The sequence below is a fragment of the Lutjanus erythropterus genome, chromosome 6, assembly GCF_056507025.1.
Source record: "Lutjanus erythropterus isolate fLutEry1 chromosome 6, fLutEry1.hap2, whole genome shotgun sequence".
Classification (NCBI taxonomy): domain Eukaryota; kingdom Metazoa; phylum Chordata; class Actinopteri; order Lutjaniformes; family Lutjanidae; genus Lutjanus; species Lutjanus erythropterus.
Window position 1 is genome coordinate 23,414,849 of NC_139322.1, and position 24,036 is coordinate 23,438,884.

The 24,036-nt window shown below is 41.8% G+C and overlaps 1 protein-coding gene across 2 annotated transcripts in view; it reads left to right on the top strand.

Moving 5' to 3' along the window:
* fignl2 (fidgetin like 2) overlaps nucleotides 1-21,900 on the top strand; it is a 63,144-nt gene extending 41,244 nt beyond the window's left edge. For both annotated transcript variants that reach the window (XM_084721251.1, XM_084721250.1), the window contains 2 exons: nucleotides 230-370; nucleotides 16,771-21,900. In XM_084721251.1, coding sequence (XP_084577377.1) covers nucleotides 346-370; nucleotides 16,771-18,806 — 2,061 coding nt within the window. In that variant the 5' untranslated portion in view covers nucleotides 230-345 and the 3' untranslated portion in view covers nucleotides 18,807-21,900. The remainder of the gene's footprint in view (nucleotides 1-229; nucleotides 371-16,770) is intronic.
* The last annotated feature ends 2,136 nt before the right edge of the window (nucleotides 21,901-24,036 follow it).

The following is a 24,036-nucleotide window of genomic DNA, read 5'->3' on the forward strand; positions in this document are numbered from 1 at the left end:
TGTGTGCATGTGTGTGTGAACTGTTTTTGTTACACTGATAGGGTTCTCAGGTTGGTCAGTAATTCTATCATACTGAGGGTGAATTCGGCTCTGTGAGTGTGTTTGCGTGTGTGTTGCTGTGTGAGCTTGTGTGAAAGGCTTGGTTGACATGTGAGTGTTTGTCCAGACATTGTGCAGCAGCCTGTAACTGCCTCACTTCTCTCCCTGTCTCTCTGTCCCTCTCTCTCAGGGCTGTTCTGTTGTCAGTGCGAGCTCATGCTAGTGATGGACTACAGCCGGACGGACGCTAACCTTAGCTGGCATTCACAAAACAGCATTCCTCCTTACTGAGACCAGCTCCACAGAATGCTGAGTCCTATTGTCCCCTATAGTGAGTACAATACTGCACGTCTTTCTCTTTGCCCTTCTGCATGTCACACCGAGCAGCCTCACTTGACTCACTTGGACTTTGCCTGAATCAATGAGCCTCCACTTCAAAAATAAGCAGTAGTGGACACTGTGTTCTGTAGTTTGCAAACAGAAGCAAGGCTAGACACTACCAACGTTCAGGTATTTTGGCCACCAAGCCACTATATTTGGTGGCCAAAATATATTTTTGGTGACCCAAATGTAAGCTTATGTATAAGCAACAAAGAAAAGACAGTGTAACACAACTCAACACATCATTGCTTAAAGCTACTACAAGGAGTCTTTAACTGGTTATGAACATGTCTAAATCTGTTACTGATGCCTCTGTATAACCTTCATAACTTTATGAGACCATCCACAAGAAGATCAGATGTTTCTATATAGTTGTTCTTAATGTCTGTCACTGGGTCAGATTCTGCTTGAACTATTTTTTTTGCCCAGGCGAAGTTACAGTGAGTAGTTCCTTAGCCAGTCAAAAAAGCAGGAGGAGATTTTTATTATTTTTATGTAATTACATTTTTTTACCTCCAAAATCAACAAATTGTTCAAGTTCCTTGTAGGAGCTTTAACTGCGACACTTGTGTTGTCCACTTTTACCATGAATTGTTAAGTTTCGTTTCCAGAAAGCATTGTTTCCACTGAAAAACAAGCTGGACTCCTGAACTAGTTGAAGAATGGTGGCGCACACCACAATACATTACTTGTGGCATAGTAACTTCAACTCCTGCTTCCATACACTTCTAAATTTTCATTGCCATTTCATTGTTTTCAAAGTTTTGTCTGTTTCTTCTGTAAGGATCACATTGGCAGTTTGAGTATGTTAAACTTATATGTAACATATCAAGATTTTTTTTTCTAGAAATCTTCTTACCCTAAGTCAATTTTTATTTGCCTCTGTACACAATGTTTTATTTAGTTGCAGTTATGAAATGACAACAAGCACTAAAGTTAATTGTCATGTTTAATCTAGGGCTGCAGCGTCTATAAAATTTCAGAAAATACGGGGAAAATATCCATCCCACTTTTTCCAAGTCCAGGGTGATGTCTTTAAATGTCTCATTTAATCAGTCTAAAATCCAAACATATTTAGATATTTTTGCATGAAAAATTGCTCCAGTAATGAATCAATTATTGAAATAGTTTCATATTTAAGATATTTTTTTTTTACCTCTTGCCCAGTTGGATAAGTGAGTTGCCAGATTACCTAGCCTGACACAGCATTTTACTTGCCCGAGGCAAGTGGGCAATCCTTATTGTTGACCCTTGCACATCAGTAGCTAGCCTGTGAGGAGTACTGTTGGCCGATTTGTAGACTGTTGAACTAAAAAGCATAAAGGAATCAGGATGTTTGTGGATTGGCAAAGGCTCACAGTTGTGGGATTAAACAGGGCGGCACCTACATGGAATATTTTTTGGCCAAAGAGTGATTTTTTGTGGCAACAGACCATAAGACCACTGTTAATGTCGAAAGAGAAATGCACAGGTAGCTGTGAAAATGTGCAAGCCTCGTCGCAGAAACCTGACTTTTTCCTTGACGTGCACTGTGGAAATGCTAAACCCTGGGCACTGGCCCTGTGTGAATGTTTCATCACTGGGCGGAAGACACTGTTGGGGGAAGGAAGAGGGACAGAGGAAGGTTTGAGCACTGATGGTTTAAGCAGCAGAAATCCCTTCGGTTCTGCCAGTGTCATTTTACCAATACAGCTCAGGAGGACTTTCCACCACACATGCTGCCTCCTGCTCTCCCTCCTTTTTCTCCCCCCTCCTCTGTTTTTCCTCCCCTCAATGCTGACCTAATAACTGACGTGTCCAGTTTTGGCCTACCCCCCTCCTCGCACCCTCCCACCAGGTTTCATTTGAGTCCAGTTCTCTGGCTCTCCAAAACAGCATTGTTTGCCGGCCAGCATGGGGCTGCCTCCGTGGCCTCGGCCTCAAGAGCCCCTTTTTCCCAGCTCTTTAACTCGCCTCAAAGGAGCATTATCGGCATGACAGTTACAAGAAAAGAGGAAGAAATCAAACAGAATGGTTAATTTAAAAAGTATTACTTTATAATTGATGGTAAAAAAAAGTGTGGATTTGTTTTGTTAGTGTCCAAAAAAATGGATTGCAGATTGTGTAAATCAAGTGTGTGGGTGTGAGAATTTTGGATAAAACTGTCTGATTAAAGCATCATGAGCGGATGTTTGACAGTAAGCATGACACTTTGTTTGCTTTCTGTAAATTTCACCCTTGAAATAGCCAATGTTTTTATTTGATGACTCATCAGATGAATGGAATTCAGAATTGTTGCCAGCCGAGTAAGTAGTTGACCTTATGTGTTGTTATGAAACGTCCACTCACAAGAGGCTCTTGGTTGATTTAATGCCAGTTCTCCCAGAACATGTTTTGTTTTTTCCCATTAAAAGATGTTTATAGCAATAAATTAAATTAGGCTGACTTGCTCAAATAACAAAGACCATTAGTTTGCAAGAACACGCATACATGCTTTTGCTGTTTCCCATCAAGGCCTTCTTAAAAGCTGCTACAAGGAACTCTCATATTATGTTGATTTTGAAGGCCTCAGTGGACAAAAATGGCAGTGTTTCAACCAACATAACCACAAAATTGAATGCCAAGAATAAAATAATATAAGTAAAAATCTCTTTTTGCTTCTTTTTAGCTCATTTGTAACTTTGCCTGTGAAAAAGTAAACACAGGTTTGTATCATTTGATTTGAAAAAGAATTCCACCTGGTGACAGTCAGTAAGAATAACTACAGAATTAGCCAGTTGACTTGCACATGGTCTAGTTTGCTTATGTAGGTCACCTGTATTAAACTGAGGCACTTTCATAGCCAGTTAATATTCCTTGTAGTAGTTTTAAGTGGTCTTTCCATCAGCTCCCTGCACCCTGTTAGTCCAACCTGACTTAGAACCCTAAAGTGGACACTGCGTCCAGGAATGTCACAAACTGCTGGTGGAATAGTTAGCATGCCTTCAGAGAGCCAGCACACTGCTGCTCCTTCATGGGAATCTTCTAGTACACTATGTGCTCGCTTTTGTGTGTGATTTTCTTTTATGATCAGGATCCACAATGCTGGTTTTCATCCGCCCTGCCCAGTAGCTCGATGTTTTTTTCATGCACAGAGTTTCTCTGTTCTGCAGAGCTTCTGCAGTGTTGAGATCATTTCAGAACAGCCTGCTAGTGTGTGTGTATGTGGACAGAAGGATCGTATGAGCGCACACAGCAGTGTTAGGTAGTCACGTTGTTTACTCTCAGACCAGTGACACACAAACACACCCCTGTGCTCGCTGGTGACACTGCAACTCACTGTCTTTTAGTTAAAGACTGTAGTCATGACTCTGCTGAGCAGAACTTTGCATATGTTCAGGATATGCGAAGACTCTCACCTGCATGCTGGAATCCCTTTTGTGGGAATGTGGAGCATTCCCGCTTCCCAATGCTAATTCTGACTTCTGCTGTAGGCATTTTTGCCCCTGCACGGGTCCTTGTGTGTACATGCTAGGGATGCACTCATATCTAAGTATGTTACACAGGAAAGTACAAATAATGAGAAGGGCACAGAAATTTCTACTTCTTAAGGTTGTCAAAAGTGTCAGTGCATTACTAACATTTGATAATATTGAAAGTACCAAAGCTCAGTTCAGTTCAGTCTTTATTGTCCTGCTTGAAATGTGGCTTGCAGCTAAATCAGGCAGTTTTCATTTACTTTTTCTGTACCAACACTGTGTGCGGGGTGTTAATTTAAAAAATGAAAAAGAAATATTCTATTTTGTGTGCCGAGGGCCTGTTTTTCTTTTTGTTGCGGTTTTGAAAGGAGAATTGAGTGTCAGTTTTTAAAACTAGTATTGTACTAAAGTTTCAGTTCTTGTATTGTGACAACCCTGCTTCTATCCAAATGTTGCTCATTATTATTAGTAAAAAGTCTGATTCATGATTACTGAAAAAGGTTTAAGGTCTACCTTAATGAATCACTGATATAATGCACCAAGATTATTCAACGGAATGATATTTTTATGTACTTGTGTATCTGATTTTTCAATATCCCGCAGTCGAGGGGGAGGCTGTGGTGTTGGTGGTGGACTTAAGACAGTTCATAAAACTTAAGTTTAGTCAGAATTAAAAAGACCGAAAAGGAGAGTTGAAAGTACCAAATGAGGATGAGGAAATATATTTCATTATTTTGATTTTTGTTCCTTTGTGGCCACAATTGCATTGCCAATGAATATTAGGTTAGAAAATGAAACACTTGTCTGATTTTTCTTGATTTCTGGTATGAACCATACCCACTTCTGGTCCTCTATGAGAATACAGAGAGACATAAATATGTTGGTTGAACAGATACATTTATAAATGTTGACGTACGTGCACACAAGGATAGGACAGGTAGACCTACCAACACATTTAAGTCAGAACTGCTCTTACATATCCAGTGTCAATGATTTAGATCCTGCATTCAGCCAGTGTGTCTCGTTCTGCCCCGGTGTGTCCGGTCTTGGTCCTTGTCTCCGGCCAGTCCGGAGGACTTCAAGCTGGGGCGAGCAGCCATGGCCGGACCTGAGAAGAAACCTGAGAGAGATTCCAGGGGCCATGGATACTCCTGGAGGGATTTGGTGCAAAGAATCTGTAATCTGCACTTCAAACACACTCTTAAATCAGTCCCAGGCCGCCAACCCAGGAGTGCCCTAACTCTTGTTGCTGGGGGCCCCCGCTGGTGTAGCGATACCTTTTCTTTTAAAACAGCACACACACACACACACGCAGAGGACTCCAGATCTGGCAGTTTTTATAGCTCTCCTCTGACTGACCCCTCTCCCTCTCCTTTCTCTCTGCGGCTCTGTTTTTATGTTTTGTGCGAGTGTCTTTGTGAATGACTCGGCTAAGTCATGGAGTAGTTTGTATAGAAAAAAGAAGGAGTAGATCTCATCCTGGCCCCTGAAGGAGCAGGTTGGAGGGCCGCGCTGGCGTCTAGCCCTATTGTGGGCAGAGTGGTATGAGTGGTGCAGCAGAGGGGCCTGTGAGGCCCTTTAGTAAACACACAGTCTGCTAAAGTGTGTGTGAATAAGAGCCGGGATCATTAGTGTAGGGTGTGAATGGGCTCTAATTAGCCCCCAGTGTGTGTGTGGTTGTGTATGTGTGTGTGTGTGTGTTTGCATTCGTCTGTGTCCACAAGAAAAGAAGGTTAGGGACCCAGGGCCCTGCGAGTCCACCGGCTCTGTGCTGTGTCTCTCAGAGGGTTCATCAGCTCATTAAGGAGACCTCCGCTCCCGTTAAGGGCCCAATTAAGAAAGAAGTAAGGTGGTGAGGCTCATTTGGATGGCAACACTTCACCGGATTCCTGAGGCAGCAGAATTCATAGACACAACGTCTTTCACACCAGCACAGCTAATTAGTAAATGACTGCGCTTGAGAAATAACATACTTAAATCGTTATGCCATTAGATGTTTGTAGTGCGGTGATCATAAAATGCGTTGCAAGTGTGGCTGTTGAATATATCGAGCTTCCTCTAATTTGTGTGTACTAACAGATAAACAAATCCCAGAGCTGTCCATGTGCTGAGAGTGTAAGCTGGGAGCACGGAGGGGCCAGGGGATTTGAACAGAGACGAGGGAACGCAACATGCTCGCTGGGAATAAGGGAAGTGGAGAAGCAAGAGGAACAGGGAAAAGAAGGAGATTGCAAGGAAAAGATCGAGCTGAAGAGGGGGAGATAGAGCAGAGATTGGGCGGGTGAGACAGATGGAAGGGGTGATTGGTCATCACAGAGCCTTAGGACAGCTGTTCTTTGATATATTAGTGGACACAATGACCTAAAGCCAGCCTGCAGTCACAGAAAATAGGGACCCTGTTTTTCTTGAAGGGGAGGAGGAGGAGGAGGGGGGGGGGGGGGGGGGTGGACGGGGTTCTGCCATTTGTGGACGTGCGTTAGCAGGCACGGGGGATGGGGGGGGAGTTGTTTCTAAAATTACTAGCATGAAGTGACGCATCCAGCAATTATTCCGGAGGCTTTCTAGTTTTGGAGAGTGCTGAGGAAAGGGGCTGTAAAATGAGCATTTGCTTTTTGCTGCACTATCATTAGCAATTCTAAACACGTTTGTCAATTAATCAATGTTTAACAAATGTCATCAAGGAGTTTGGCTACAGCCTCCTTCTCCATCCACTCTGCAAAACAACAACTTCTAATGACCCTCTGAATATTCACTCGCTGTTAATGAATTTGAGATTTACCACATAGAAGCTGTTTATTGAATGGTTTTGAGCAATAATTGTCATTTATACTAAGTAAATTTTATTACACACAAGGGCGGTGTGATTTCATTAGTCTGTTTTCTGCATATATTCAAAATAGAGTCCTGTCATATTGTCCTTCTCCTCTAATAAAACCATATTAGCTGCACACGCTGACGAAAACTATCCTGACAGCTGGCCTGAAACGTCCCCAAAGGGAGATGAAACAAAAAATAGTGTAAGTCAAACTGTCACTCTGATACATGGAGTAGAGAAAGATCTCTCCACAGTAAGAGATACACACAGCGGACATCCCTCAATGCCACTGCAGGAGATGGGCTCCTTCCTCCTGGGACTGGACTGGTGAGGCGTGTTTGAAAAGAGCTGCGTCTGCTCGTGCTCTGGGCAGCAGGTGTGAAAACTCCCCACCACGGCTCCCGCACTCTTCTGTTATTACATCTTTTTAGGGCCGTGAAAGAGGGAGCAGATGAGGCAGTGGGAGCGAGAGGCAGAGTGAGAGTGTGGGATTGTGTTTCTTTTGATTGATAGCAGCCCCATGACTAACGCATAGATTTATAATAATTTTCCTCAGCAATGCCCAATTATGCATGTCTGATAAATTATGATCCCTGCTGTCTGGTGTGCGCATTATCCCCATCTTAAGGCAGTTTGGGAAGGGACTCAAGGATTGACCTCACACTTCCTTCAACAGCTTTCTGACAATAACCCACACAATATCAGAGGCTGTTCAGCATCTGTGGGGTAACATCCTTTCAAGGTAACTTGATGCAGCATAGTGGTATAGTAGAACACAGATAATCTGTGTAAAAGGGCTACAACCATTTTTCAAATTTCATGATCAATTTCTTGATTAATCAATTAGTTTTTTGGTCTTTAAAATGTCAAGAAGCCAAGATGATGTCCTCGAATGTCTTTTTTTGTCTAAAACCCAAATATATTAGACTGTATTGTAGTTACTAATTCATTTAATAGTTGACAACTAATTGATTAATCGACAGTCTAATTGTCATGATTCCACAATTTTAAACTTGGATGCAATAATATCGCATCAAAAACAAAGTCGAATTTACACAAAGTCGGAAATATTTTTTTTTTCTTTTTTTAATCAACAACCTGCACACAGTGCTGGTAGAGAAAAAGTCCTTGAACACCGTCTGGTTTTGCTGTATAGCTTGACAAATTTCAGACAGGATAATAAAAACTGAACCGAAATGAGGTGCACTTGAATGAGCACTTTGACTGGGTTGCACCAATAATGATTAATTTAATCAGCAGAGTTCAGCAAAACTAGATTTCAAATGAGTAAATCCAGATTTAACACTGAGCAGAGCTCTGTTGCACAATTTAAAAACAAATCTCAGTTTAGTAAATCCAGATTTGATTGATAGAGTTTAATCAATATGGAGATGCGTAGCCAAATCAAAATTGAAAACATAAATAGATAAATTACATAAATAAATAATAATTTTGCGTGCTGTTAGCCTTGTAATTAGCCTATAAAATAAGGGCTAACTTAAGGCTGTTCTGAATAATGTGGATAAACTATAGAAGATTTGCAAACAGACAACGGCACAATAAGGGAAAAAATGAATCTAGGTTTAGTGTAAAAACTAAACTGAAGTTTAAAGTTTAGATTTAATTGGTACTTTCAATAACATCAGATGTTAGTATTGTCTTTTTTTTAAACATTTGGTGTTGAAAAACTATCGATACAACTGCATAAGCCACTGTATATGTGGGAAATTCATCATAATATTTCATGATGTTGGTACAAACTGTGCAAGAGCTGATAAAATGTGTATTTTGTTCCAAAGTGAGAGAACATCCAGAGACAATATCTCTCTGTCTCCACCTGCCACGCTGTGAAATGTGGCCGGCCTCTCAGATTGGTGTTTTTATGACAGACCAGGTAGTATGCAGCGGGAGGACGGCAGCCGAGCAAGAATGTCCTGCTTGATATTAGTGCCATAAATCACAGTGAACTTGAGAACAGTGGACTTAAGGGGCTTCAAGAGTGAACGACAAATCAAGATAACAAACTCTGATAAATAACAGCTCCTTTGCACCACAAACACAGTCCTTGATTGTTTAAAGCAGTTTATCAGATATGCCTGTCTAAAAAGCACAAAAGTGTTTAAAGATTCCTGACGAAAGACGTAATTTCTTCTACATATTTATGTCCAGCAAGCAGGAGTTTCATCCGATAACTCATTGATCAGCTCGCGCCTGCTGAATACATAACAAGTGATGCAGTCATCAGAGCATTAAGTTTGTGATTTCTCAGCACAAATATGGTGTCTGTCACACTCTGCCTGTGCTGCTCTCCACTTTCTCTCTGTCATTCCCCTTTAGTGCAGCTGTGTTCTCTTCTAATTGCTTTCCTGTGTCTGAGATGTCTAAATTGAATCTCTGACATAACTGCCATAACAGCCGGAGCAGCATTTTTGACACTGCACTCTCTGTAACGTTTTTGTTTAGAGGTATTGAAAGAATTTTGTCTTTGGCCAAAAGTTAATTCACACCTCACAGTTTTTTCAACACGTTTCACCTCCTTGTTGAAAGCACAGAATGAGCCTTTTACTGTGAGGGTCACCAGTTTCATTTGGTGCAGAAAGACGAGTTTTGCTGCTCAGTTTCTTCACAGAAAGTAAAATTTCATAAATTTCAGGGCATTTTTTAAAATTCTGCAGTAAGTTCTTGTCTTTATTCTTGGTGTAATGCTGTAATTGTGAAGTTAACCCGCTAACCAGCCATGTGCAGGACCACATCATAGGGAAAAGTCTTAGTTCCAGGCATGAGAAAAAAGAAATGAGAGGAGGAAGATGTGTTTTATTTTGCTTTTCGAGAATAAAGTTGAAATGTCGAAAATAAAGTAAAGTGAAATACTGAATAAAGCAGAAACGTCAAGAATGAAGTCTAAATATCAGAAATAAAGTTGACATGTTGAGAATAAAGTCAAAATATTTTTACTTTATTCTTAACATTTTGTCTTTGATTTATCTTGATTTATTGTGATTTATTTTTTATTATGTCTCACACTGATACTGAAAGTTTGACTTTGTTCTCAAAGTGCAAAATAGAAAAATGTCCCCCTCTCTTGTTTTTCACCCCATGCCTGGCTCCTAATACACTTACGTAGCATCATGATGGCTCTTTTTATTGATGTTTTTAAGGCATTAGGAACAGAGTATCACAGGATATATAGATCTATGTACGTGCACTTCGCTCTGCCTGATTCGTGCCTCTGTGTGAAGATGCACAATGGAGCGGAGGTGTTGGTAGTTTTCTCTGGTCTGTGGGTGGGGGTAGAACTCAGCCCTGAATAGAGCAGTGATTGGATTGATCCACGGCGCTCTTGTTTACAAGCGGCCTCTTCACAATCGGCACAGTTTAATAGCATGCTGTCCCAGAAGGGTTGTTGCATCCGTGTCCGTTTTGTTCCTTGAGGCAGGGAAAACAAAAGTGCCGGGAAGGGAGAAGGGGAAAGCAACCTCAGGGGAGCTGTGAAACGGCACTGGAGCCTTCTACCTCCAGGCTTCCTGCCAAGATAACGTTTCACCTCACCCACTGATACTTCTTTTATAGGAAACCACAACACAGACTAGAGTACTGCCAGTCTTTATAGGCCAAGAGCGGCTTCAGTTCCACACAGTCAACATGAGATTCAGTGACTTTGTAGGCAGCAGATTTGAACAATCGAGGGCAGAAATCACAAATGAACCTAACACACTCCCCCTGAGCCATAAATGGTCTAATTTTAATTTTAGGGCCTCCTCAAAGTGAAGCTGGTTCCTGCTGAAGAGAGCCGTGCCACTGTCTTCATCACGCACTCCTACAATAGGATGCGGCTCACACAGGTCCCTCAATAAATCCCAGGCGGACACAAAAGCTGTCAGTGGACTGCTGCTGAATAGATTAATAAGATTTCCATAATTAGACAGGCCCCTGACAAAAGGATCCTTCAGGCTTTGTCTCAGGGCCAACTGGATTGTCCGAGCTGCGCGCGTCTGCTGGACGGCCGTCCGCCACAATGGCCGCACAGACAGTAAGGCGGTCAGCAGAAGAACATCTGTCTCTCCTGGGGCCGAGAACACACACACACACACTGGGAAGTTTGATGTGCATACACACAAGGTTCTTATCAACGTCCTCACAGCCAAGTAAGGCCATCAGTCAATAGAGAAGCAGCCTCATCACATATTTATGTACAAGTATACTTAAGTTGGTCATCACATCCGATTACTGCTCACCATAAATTCAACGGTACAACTGATAAATGATAAAATATATTAAACCCCTTTGTGACTTTATCACAGAGTAGCTTTACTTAAGCAGCAACAGCATCTTCAAAAATAAATGAATAGAGCTGCAGTGATCGGTTGATTAATTGATTAGTTGACCGAAAGAAAATTAGTTCCCATTTTGATAATTTTTTCAGTCAGTTTTCAAGCAAAAACAAACATTTTAGGTTCCAGATCTTAGATTTGCTGCGTTTCTTTAGCATTTATGATAGTAAACAAGGTGTCTTTGGGTTTTGAACTGTTAGTTGTACAAAAGAAGCAAGTTTAAGATATTGATTGACATTTTATAGATTAAATGGTCAATTGAATAATTGTGAATTAATTGCTGATCATATTAATGGATAATGAAAATAATCATTGGTTGTAGCTCTATAACTGAATGGTTTTCAGGGCACAACCAATGATGGATTTTTGGGTCTGATGCCAATACCGATATTAGGAAGTTAAAAAAAAAATCTGATATCGATATATCAGGTGATATTCTATATTGATACATATGTAAAACCTAAAATGACATCAGGGCAATGTAACAGTAAATTTTCACTGATGTTTTTTAATAATTATAGACAACTATAAATGAAAAACACACAAAGAACAACTTAAGTTAAGAAAAGGTATCAAATATACATAAAATGCTGCCTATAAAACTAAAAAACGTTAGACAACGTAGCCAGTGCCAACATAGACTGATAGAGCTGTGCTAGACTAATATTGAGCTGATATATTGGTCTGGCTCTACTCTTCATTTACTATCATAAATGACAAAGAAAGTCATCAGTTAAAAATCTGTAAATCCTTACATTTAAGAAGCTGAAACCAGTGAATGTTTGAAAAAACATTGGAAACAATTAGGTGATTCTTAGAAGAGCTGGCAGTGAATTTTCTGTCACTCGACAGTCGTCTTCTTTCTAAAACATTCAACAGTGTAACTGAATGATTCCAAATCCATTTTGATTTGTTCACAGAGCAGCTTTACCTGCACTGAAAACAATAACAAAAACTTGCAAAATAACTGAAAGTGGACAGGATTCCCATTTTCAAATATACTGATGTCCTTGTCCATTCTTAATAAATGTGTTTTTGATCTATAATCCTCCTCTAATATGAGTCGATGGGGGTGTGGCAGGAAAGGGAAATGTCACAGCACGGGAGATGAACAATCTGCCATCAAAAGTTGCAAAATTACAACTTGCATCTGGATTTCTAAATTCACAAATAATATTAACAGTGTGTTGTGTTTTTTCTATCTTTTATAGGATAATTACAATAGAGCCTTGTACTCCAGCATCTACTGAAGTTAATCTAATGATTGCACTGCAAGCCAGTGTGTCCACATTGTCCTGATTTCCTACTTCTAATCTTAGCTTTCTTCCTGCCCCTCCAGTGAATTAATCTACATGATGGCTCTGATTTGAGCAGAAGTGTAGATTAGAGCTTGCTCAGTTTATTGTGGAGTACTGCTGCTGCTCTAAAAACCACAATCCAGCAGAAGGCAAGATCTAATTACATGGAAACGGCTAAACTGTGCTGCAACCCTGCTGTGTCCATCAGGGGTGAATGGCAGCCTATCACTCATCTAACTCACTGTGTACATTCAGAAAGAATTAAAGAGTATAATCCACTTTTTTTAAAAAAAGACTTATAGTGAGTAATTACTCTCAGATTTAACAGTTAATTGGTTCCTCAGGTATGAGCAGCTGGTCATTATGTTGGTCAAAGGGGTAGTGTGTGAGAGGAGTCTATTCTGTATTGGTGCTACTCTAATGATGGAGTGGACAGCAGTTAGCCCGCCTCACTGAGTCCTCTAATGTCCGCTCCAGTCCGCTTAGAGAGGACGAAGCGCCTGCTGTCCACTCTTTCCCCTCCCTCCATCCCTCCCTCTTCCATCCCTCCCTCCCCGCTGCAGGTTTTATGAGCTCCCCTGGGCTCTCATCCATCTCTGTCACACACACAGGCCCCATTATTGGGGCTGCTCACAAACTGGTTGGGCTGCAGATGGGAAGGGCCTGCAGGACATATATGGTTTCTGCAGCCTGGACAAAGACCTGCGACCAGCAAAAATATGTGGTCATCTGGGTGTGGACAAGACAATGTCTTCAGCATGTTTGTAAAAATACAAGTGGACAGAGTGTGAGAATATTCCTCCACATCTCGCTGTGGTGGGTGTGTGGGTTGGCCGGAGCTTAGAGAAGTACTTGAACTGGTTTGGCCATTGGAAACTTAAGGCAGTGGATTTGAATATGAAGGACATGATAATCCAATGGCCATCTGGTCTGCTGGTCTCATCTGACTGAATAAATAACGGGCGTAATCTGAAAACACACATGGGGAGGTTTGCAAAGCGGGTAAAGAAAGAGGCCAAAGTTTAGGAGTGAGCTGGAGAGTGGGAGAGCAGCAGCAGAACCACAGGCTGTGGATATTGAGATTTGATTTAAATGGCAATAAGAAGCCTGGCTCCACACACACAGACGGCCATGAATAATGAATCATCAGGAATTCATCCACCAAAGGAAAAGCAGGGAGAGGCCAGTAATGATGGCTTTTGCCATATTCCTTTTTACCTCTGTGTGTTTCTGGCTGGGGTAGTGCTCACCTCAGGGTAAATTGTGACAGTTCAATAATGCCAAGCTATGTGTGGAATGTCAAGCTAATGCCTCAGCAAGAGGTACCGCTAGTCTTCATGAAATAGACAATTCTCTAACTATCATATTGTGATATATTGCCTAAACACACACATAAACACCTTCTTCCACATGTGAAAAATCACAGTTGAACACAGAGACACTGACAGAGACTGTTAAAGCCATAACATGCAACATTTCTGTATTTAAACGTCTAAAAACACAAGACATATGTTATATATCTTGTTATTGTATCCCAAATGTCTCCATCAGTGCTCATACACAGAAATCCAGAATTTGTTTGCGGTAACAGTGCGTTTCCACTAGCTGCTAGTTGCTACAACTTCTGGGAAAACGTTCATACGTACATCAGAGAGTGAGGAAGGAAGTCAGCAAACATGACTAAGCATAAAATGAGTAATACTTCAGTATTATCTCATCAATGAACATGATGTCTGCCTGAAGCATGACAGACATATTTTCATCTGCAATGGTTGTTGTTTAACAGTGAAGATAACAACTTCCGTGATCCCACCTTACCTCATGACGTCCTCAAACTGTGCCTTTTGCTGTTATTTTAACAGGGGTTTCACAATTTCAAATCAATCAAAAAGCAGGATCAACAATTCTCATGGTATTTTTTTTCTGCTTCCTGTGCCCCTAGTTAAAACAACACTCCCAAGATGACCCCATGTACACTGTAAATCATTTTAAGCAGGTTCAAATTAAAAACACAAGTTCCCTTGAAATATGAGTTGACTGAATTTACTTAAATAATTAGCTCAGAATTATCTAATTTGATGAGTGGAATGAACTCAAAGCATTTATTCAATTCATCATTTCAAGTCAGAAGAACTGAAGTGGTCTGAAAACAAAAGAAGTAGTTAAGTTGAATTCACTTGATTGATTAATAAATGTCATATATTTATGTTATGTTCTTTCTGTCTTTTTAAAGAAGAATTTGAAAATGTAGATGACAGTTGTCAGAACATAAATCGAATCATGGATTTGGAGAATCGTGACACCCCCATGTTTTAATGTAATGGAGAGCCCTAGTGGCAGAACTTACATATTGTGCATTTAAATGTGAAAATTCACAGTTGAACATACAAACTGAGCATAAAATGTGCTTGAGAGGACAAACAGAACGGCATGCAAACACTGAAAATTAGCAGATGCATCGTACATTTGGGCAAAGTCTGTCAAGTCTGTCAAAAATATGCATGTTGCACACATTTCAGATGCAGCACCAGTCAAATTTTTTTCCATAAAATGGGGTAAATCTTTTACATTTTATAGACCAAATGAGTAATTGATTAACAAGGAATGAAATTAATCAGCGGTACAATTGTTAGTTCAGTCAGTTAGTGGTCAGGTGGTACTGGAAAATAAGGCCTCTGCAAGAGGCGGCATGGAGGCAAAACAAGTCATGGGACAAAATCTCTTTTTCGCCTGCCCTCTCTCCTGTTAACTCTGCGATGTGCTTGGAGCGAAGCAGCCATGATCAATCAGTCCTCGGCCGGTGCTGAAGTCAGCCAGAGGAACAGACATTCCACTTTCCCAATGTTCCATGGGAGACTGTGCTGATGAATAGCACACTATGCTGCAATTCCAAACCCAACCCCCCTCTTTCTTTCTCTCTTTCTTTCTTTCTCACTCTCTCCACACCACTGTCCACACACACACACACACACACACACACCCTCCCTCCCTCTGTCCAACCGGCCACTGGGCCTTTGGAGCACTGGTGTACTGTGGGTGGGTGGATTGGTGGGTGGTAGGTGGGGGTGCAGGGCGGGGGGTGCAGGGCGGAGGGAGCAGGCATTCAGAGCAACATGCACGGGGAGATAACAATAGCTCCTCTGGGAGACCTGCAGATGTTAGCAGTGCAGGGAATAGTAGTGGGATCTTATCGCTACTCCAATATAAGCTGCAAAACAACACGTACAACCCCCCCGATCTGCTTTCGCTCTTTTTCTTTCTGCAACTCTCTCTCCCTCCACCTCCCTGTTAACTTCCTCTCCCTCTCTGGGAAATTTGAGCCTCTTCTGCTCACTTGCATGATGGTAACACTGAAAAAGACTCCTCTCCAAACAGAAGAAAGGCTATTTCTTGTTACTTGGAGAGGAGGGGCTCAGACCATGTGTCACTGTGCACAGGATAGTGACAGGCCAAATTTTCTGCCATAAAATTTGATTTGGCCGAAAAGGTTTTTCTAGAGAAAAACTATTACAAATTAATTTTTGTTTATGGTGGGTTTTTTTAAGTTAAGTCATCTTTAAATATGCAGGACGTCTAATTATTAATTATCATTCATAAACTGATCAAAGAGGGCAGAAATCGCTTTGAATCCCAGTACCATTTTGCATCTTAACAGTACAATAGGTGTTTGATTTTGGCCTGTGATCCACCTGTAAGTTTGAGTTTTGTTCCTCAGAGAGAAAAAGTTTGAGCATCCCTGGTCTAAACCTTGCATTGTCTAGTTTAGTTTTATTTCTGTTTGGAAGGAGTTTTGTTCTGTCTTACAATACTGGAGGCGGCAATTTTAAGAGCATTTCCCAAGGGGAGCACCAAAAGAAGAGCTGTAACTCAGCAAACAAATACTCTGTCCTTTTAAGGAACAGTACATTGTATTGCCAGTAAACAGCTGCAAACACTTGTTGCTGTTACAGCTATGTCAGCTAATTATTGTACTGTGTGGTAGAAGAAATGTATTAACATATCCATTGTTTGAACTACTAAATAACTTGTTATTATGAGTCTATAATCACAACATATTAATATTACTGAAATTACATAGTTGAGTTGACATCGATATATTGTGGGTTCAAATCATATTTTTCCAAGATGGTGGGGTCGTGTTCCTCCTGGGATTTTTTATGTATATATTTGCAACCTCAGTGTGATTCGCATTGATGTAAATGCTAAAAGTTTGATTTTGAGAATGAGAATTCACTCATCAATCAAAGCAAATGCAGGGAGGAAGAAAAACAATCCTCTATTGTTCAGTCACAGGAATGGAATCAATTGGTGAAGATGCTATATGGAGCCAAATGGAGTCATATCATGACCATGAAGCCGTACACTTCTTGAAGATAAAATGACTCTCACACCGCCAGTATCCTATTTTCTGACATACTTGTAATTAGAGCAAAATTCTGACCTGGTTTCCTGTCTGTCTCTTTCTTTAGGCCTGTTAAAGATGCACTGGAACCCAGAGCATGCCCAGCCTCTCAGCCAGTGGCCTGAGCAGCACCTGGACGTCTCCTCCACCACCTCCTCTCCGGCCCACAAGTCGGAGTTCTACTCCGGCCGCAGCCGCAGCTCCTACAACTACGCCTGGGCCAACGACGACATCTCTGCTCTCACAGCCTCCAACCTGTTGAAGCGCTATGCCGAGAAGTACGCCGGTGTGCTGGACTCACCGTACGACCGGCCACCTACTGTGGGCACCTACCCAGAGCCGGGGGCCTTCGGGGGCCTCAACGGCCAGAAGACTGAGCTGGAGCCCTGGCCGCTAACTCACAGCACTGACGCCTCCTATTCCCTGGTGCCCCCCGGAGGCCATGACAGCCTCTCGGGTTCCAAGGCTGTAGCCACATCTGCGGGCCCTCCCGGGGTGAGCAGCGTGTCGGTGGTGAACAGTAACCTTTCGGACTCTGGCTACAGCGGCAGCAGCTCCTGCAGCGGCTCCAGCGAGTACCCCTCCAGCTACAACGGCACCTATCTTTCCTCAGGGTACTGTCCCCAACCCAGTGCAGCACTTCCCCCTGCCTCCCTCCACACGCTCCAGTCCACCCCAACTCTGGTGGGCAGCTACAGCCCCACCACACCTGTCTATAACTACCCCCCTAGCACATACCCTCCACAGACCAGCCTCGCACCCAGCTACAGCCACCCCTCTGCAACTTACCTGCCCTCAGGTCTCCCAGCCCCTACTCCTGTCCCCTCGAGGCCCACAGTGGTAGGAGGCAGCTACAGTTACCAGAGCACCAACCTTGGGACATCTGAGTCAGGAGGTACATTAAAACGAAAAGCATTTGAGATGAGCGTAGAGGAGGATGACAGCGGGGATGGGTCTCGTTACAGGAAATATAGCTATGACCCATTGAAGGCTGGGGGGAACTCGCCCTACAGTGAGAAAACAGAGTGCCGGGGGAATGGCTTCAGCAGTTCAGGCAGCACAGACCCTCAAAGCTTCAAGCCCAGTAAGCCCTCCTCCCAGCCCCTGGTATCTCCTCAGTACAGGGCGGCAGGGGAGTACAGCCCTCCAGCAGGCATGACAGGGGAGAATGGCGTGGCAGAGCAGGGTTTCATCCAACAGCAGCAGCAGCAGCACCGCTCCCAGACCCACAAGCGCCCTCCATTGTGTGCTGAAACTATGAAGAGCCCAGACCCCCGACTGCTGGACCTTGTCAATGGGGAGTTACTGGACTGCAGTCCGGCGCTGGGCTGGGGCGAGCTGGCCGGGCTCACTCACGTCAAGACTGCACTGGAGGAGGACCTTCTGTGGCCCGTGTTGAGGCCCAGTCCAGTGGTGCGGCCGCCAAGAACCGTCCTGCTGTTCGGCCCCCGGGGAGGGGGCAAGACGACGTTGACTCGTTCTTTGGCCTCACAGCTGGGGGCCTCCTTCTACCGGCTGAGTGGAGCCATGCTGGCCTCTAAAGGGAAGGCCGAGACAGAGCACATTCTGGGGTCTCTGTTGCAGGTGGCGGAGGCACGGCAGCCCTCCGTGGTGCTGCTTAGTCAGGTGGAGGCCATGGAGGAGGAGGGGCTGAGGCAGACGCTGCTGACCACCCTGGAGAAAGCCCAGGTGGGGACCACAGGTCTGATGATTCTCGTATGTGCCACTGGCAGGCCAGATCTGCTGCAGGATGCGGTCCATCGGAGCTTTGCCAAGCGGTATCATGTTGGCCTGCCAGATGTGGGGATGCGCAGGCAGGTGCTGCTGCAGGCGCTGGCTCCCCAGGGCTGCAGCCTGAGTGAGAGGGAGCTGAGCGCTGTTGTGCAGCGTACAGAGGGCTTCTCAGTGTGGGAGCTGCTCCAGCTCAGCCAGCAAGCCCTCTCCTCAGCATCCTCCCCCACTGGGGCCATGCACGGGCTCCCCGCAACCTCCAAACCCCCAGCCTTCACAGACTTTGAGAATGCCTTCTGCAAGGTGCGCCCGCACACCACCACAAAAGAACTGGACACTTGTATAGAGTGGAGCAAGATGTATAACCACTGAGAAAGCAGCCGGTCAATTTTCTTGGACTGCGTTATGACCCCGTCTTTGCTTTGACATGGCAAGCCTTGGGAATGTTTTGTTGTTGTTTTGTAATCACAGATTATGCAGCCAAAAGAGCCAGAGAAGTTCAGTGATACGGGAGAGCTGACAGAGTTGTTTTACTGGCAGGAGCATGCCATGGTGTGCTGTTTTTGTTTTCGTATGAATATCCGCAATATTTTATTTTTCCCAAAGAAAAGAAAGATGAATAGGCCTTGTTGACTGGGGTAGTGTTATTAGTCTTTTGGCCAATGGGAAAATCAGAATATAAACTATTTGGATACTCTCAGAGATCCTGATTAGCCTTGGTCCGGGACAAAATCAATTATTTGTTGCTAGGTGACGTGGTCCAAGATTATGGATAATCAGGGTTTGGAAAATCCCCCCTTTGACTGCTACTCTCAGGATCCTATTTATTGCCAGTCCACTTCCATGTTATCCTAATGTTGGTTTAGTCATTGGATTGTCACTAATTATCCAGCACGAAGGGCTCGGGATCAGCAACATTTCAGAAAAACAGTTTTTGACCAAAAACACGTCAAACCAAATGCATAATCAGCAGTGTGATATTTCTCAAAACATCTGGTCCTCAAAATCACAATAAATGAATCCTTCTTGAACGCTTCTCACCAAATTCAAACAGTTAATCCTTCCTGTTCCAAAAAAGAGAAAATCAAATGAATCTTACTAAACATGCTGCTGTCCTTCCCAGGAGTTCAGTTGTTCAAGTAAAACCTTGCCGTTGTAGAAATCTTAACATGTATTTTCACTTAACTCACCAATAGTATTATTCTCACACTAAAAATGATAGAATTCACGGACAGCTTATTTTATTATTCATGGGTTGTTGTCCTTAACTTCCACATACATTTGTTCACATTCCTCATTGTCTGCAGTTTTCCTGAGAACCCCACTGACACAGAACAAAACACACCCACCTGCACACCCAGCGTCTGTCTCTGTTTTCTATTTCGCTTACTCCTTTTGTTTTCTTAGTATGTAGTCTTGTTTGAAATGCTCAGGAAGAATTTCTTTACCTCAGAAATATGAAATTAAAGAATGTATGTAATCTTAGGGTCTTAGTAGAGCGCGGTGCGGAGTGAGCTAAAGGAGCGAGGAGAAACCTGACAGTCTTGTAACACCCACTACAGCTGGGCTTTTACCTCGGGAGAGAAACTTGAATATGCTACAAAGAGTAACATTGAATGTAATTCAGGTATTTCAAAGGATATTTGATGCCATAAATCCATGTATTATTATATATGAATATATAAATACGTTTTCTTTTCTGTTCCTTTACCCTTTATTTTTATTGTAGTTTATGGTGGAGTGATGATTGTCTTCAAGAAATGCTATGTAGAATACAGAAAATATTTCTTTTTTTGTTGGACAAACTGCAAATATCCGTGTTATTTAGTGTTTACATATCCTATATATGCATGTCTGCAAAATATCATTTTGAAAATGTAAATATAACGCACACAATCATACATACGCACCCACATTTGAGCACAAAATACCTTCCAAAAAAAAACAAAACATGCAAAAAAAAGTTTAAAGATTAAGTTGTTATATGTAGCTTTCAGCAAATCCCAAAGTCTAAAAAATCATAGTTAAAGGAGAAATATGTAATATATTTACCGTACTAAATCATAAAATGACCATATGTCCTCAGAGATTAAGGAGACATGATGAAATACTGGCTTTAGTTCTCCTACAATGATGCTACAGCTAGCATGTCCTCCTTTGAAATTTCCATTCCAGGCCACCCCCCCCCTCCACATCCCTTTATCAGAATGAGTGGTCAGATATGTATTATATCTTTTAGAAGGAGTAGATGTTTATAACAGTTAAATTAAGCAATATGTTAATGGAGTCTGTCAGGTAATAAGACAGGCAATCACTGAGCTCCAACTGCACAGTGTGTATCTTTGGACTATTGTTTTCAGGATAATGGGTTTAGCTTTTCATTGACAGACAATTGACAGTTATAAACATCTGATCAACATACAGTGTAAGACTCATCACGGGGAAAACCACTCGCTTCAACCGTAGAATGTGTATTAAAAAGGGATTGAATCTATTTAATATACTGTTTATGGCTGAATACTCAATTTTGAATGATAGGGACCTGCATATTTCTCCTTTAATATTGTAGATGAACCCAACATGTAGACAATCCAGACGAGTCTCTCCTTTTCCACCAGTCCTGTAGTTCTGTTTTAACAAGCTGGAAAAACCTGGTCACTGGACTGCAGGTACAGAGGTCGTACATATTAGGCTGTTGCCATGGTCCTGAGGACGTGTACACAGAATGATGTAATATTTCCTACCGCCCTCTCCTCCCTCCATCCCCCCCTCCGTCCCTCATCATTATTTTTCTCTTTTTCTCTCTCCCCAGTGCAATCTCATTAGATTGGATTGCCCCCTGGCCACGAGCCCCAGTGGCCATGTGGCGTTGTATCCTCTCCCCCCCCCCCCCTTCCCCCTTCTCTTTTCCCTTATACTGATTCCTCTGGAGTGGAAGTGGTCTGATTGATGTCCAGCAACCCTATAACACAGTGCAGCCGTCCCTCTCCAGCTGGTGGCTTCAGTCATGCCATACAGCCAGATCAATCAGAGTGACCCCCACTGTGCATACTGATCACTGTCTCCCAGACTGAAAACACATTTACAAATTACAGAGCAGCCGCTGCCTCCAGCGGCACCATCTAGATAACACTAGCGAGTATTCACAGGTAATTACAGAAATAATAATGATGACTTAATTTTCCCACAACTCCCCAACAGTTTGTCCAACAAAACAAGCTTTTATTTTTTACATGTTTTGATCTGTTATCGCGGTAACTTTGTTCTTGGTTATTGTACATTTTCTGTAACCATTTCTACCTCATTTTTGCGGCATATTGTACATGAAAGTATTTATTTCATGTCTTTTTTGATGTCTGTTTTGAAAATGATAATAATGTTCTTGAACTGTAATGGTCTACCTCAGAAAAGACTGTATTTTAAGAGAAGAGTATCACACAATATTAAACAGAATTTGTCAATATTGCACTGCGGTTATTTATTTGTTTTTTTTCTCAGATTTCAGTAGTGAATGAAATGCAATTGACCAGAGTGCAGAATTTACGTGATGGTGCTGCTTACGTTATGTCTCTGTATCTGACGCCTGCCTTGACCCCAATGTTAAGGTCAACACTGGTACTTAAACTGATTGCTAATTTGTTTAAATACACAGACTACATCACCAGGTTTTGGATTTGTTCATCAACATCAGCTTGAGTTGACTTCACACAGTAGCCAGTGTGCACTATAAACATCTTAAAGTTAAACTCAGAAGTTCTGCGTTCCTCTGACTTGAAGTCATGTGACTTGAAACAATGACTTGAATTAATCAACTCTGCTTATTCGCTGATCATGTTTCTTTAAGAACTTAATTCAGTTCTTGAAGCAACATGATCAGCGTATAAGCAGACTTCCCAGCATGCATTGTGTGAGAGTTTGTGCCCTCCTGAGACCTTTCTTTTTTAAATTTAAGAAAACATTTGATGAAACCTTGCTGTGTGTCTGCAGCACACTTTAAGATAAGTCATGGTTCCTTGTTTTCACAATAATGAAAACACTTTTTATAAATTCAAATTTAAATTTCATTTTATAAATTGAATATACATATATAAATGTCATAAATTCATTGGGAGCAGTTTCACAAGTCTTCGTTTTGATGCCGGACAAAGTAGCTGGAACAGGAGCTGCTGCTGCCATAAGATCTTTGTGCGAAATGAAGAACTGACTCTTCAACCTGAGATAATGTGAAAGGAAATCACATTTATTTGTGATGTTTATCAGTGTGAATCACTGAAGAGTTGGTTCAACCCAATATCTTAAACCTACAAAAATTACAAAATTGCCTCAACTTGTCTTTTTAAATTCAGTCAACTTAAAAATTTAAGGAATCCCAGATATTCTTTTTTTTTTTTTTTTTTTTTTCAGTGTAAAGTCAATATGAGAGAAAAAGGTACAAGGTTACATTAAGACTAGAAATGGTAATGCACACAAATAAATGGTGAATAAATTGTTTATAAGTGGATTATTAATTAGGTTGTAAACACCTTATGAATCATTAATAAACAATTTTCATACATCAATGTGGGTTCACAACTTTGCAAGATCCAGTTACTGCTTACTACTAATTCATCTTACAAATGACTTATTCTACCATTTATAATTAGCAAAGGGGAGCCTTAGTCAGTCCCTCCAGGATTTTGCAGGCTGTTTTAGGATTGTTGCAGCTTAAATACCTGATTTCATGGTATGTTTTCTAAAAAAAAAATGCAGGCACAAGTGAAAATTGTGATTTTGTGATTTTTTTTAACCTGCACTCTATTCTGAGTGTTCGAAGTAGCCTTACTGCAAAGACAAACAAAATATGCCTCATTTGTAGATGAAGAAGTGCACCTGGGGAGCTTCTCAAACAAACAGCACAAAATTAGAAAATTAAAAAAATTAAAAAATTATAAAATAAAGAATCAAAGATGTTAAATGTCAATAACAATGACAAAGTTGTTATTTTCAGTAACTGATAAAAGAAAAAACAATGAACATAGTGAATAATAAAAAAAAAACTTGCATTGGTTCATTGAGATGTACATGTATGGCATTTGTGCGGGGGACTGCTTTATTTGGTAAAACTTTTGGAAAGTAATGATGATGGGTCACATTTGGGGAAAACTTGCAGATTTTGGGTACAATTGCAATGTTGTGCAGAATTCATGGGGAATAGTTGAATTTGCGTGAATTGTTGCGATTGCAACTTCATAGAGGGACTGCTTATTGAAAAGTGCAAAATGGTGTATCCTGAAAATGTCAAGGTAAACAATACTGCCAAAGCCTTAGTATATGAATCTGGGAGTTTGATATGTTAATTTAATATGTTAAATTAGAACGTTTGACTGTTAAGATACTCTGAGTGTTAAATGATAGTAACTTCTAATGAAGCTGACAGGTATAAATGCTGCTGATGGAGAAGACATAGTATGCTAAGTAAACAATGAGATCTGAGGATTAAAGCTGGGGTAGGCAGTTTATTTTTGGCATAATTAGTAGTTTGAGAGGAAACTAGACTTCTGCTCCTCCAATTTGGCTCTCTGTGGAAAATCTCGTGTGGTGGGAGACTTCAGCCAGTCACAGG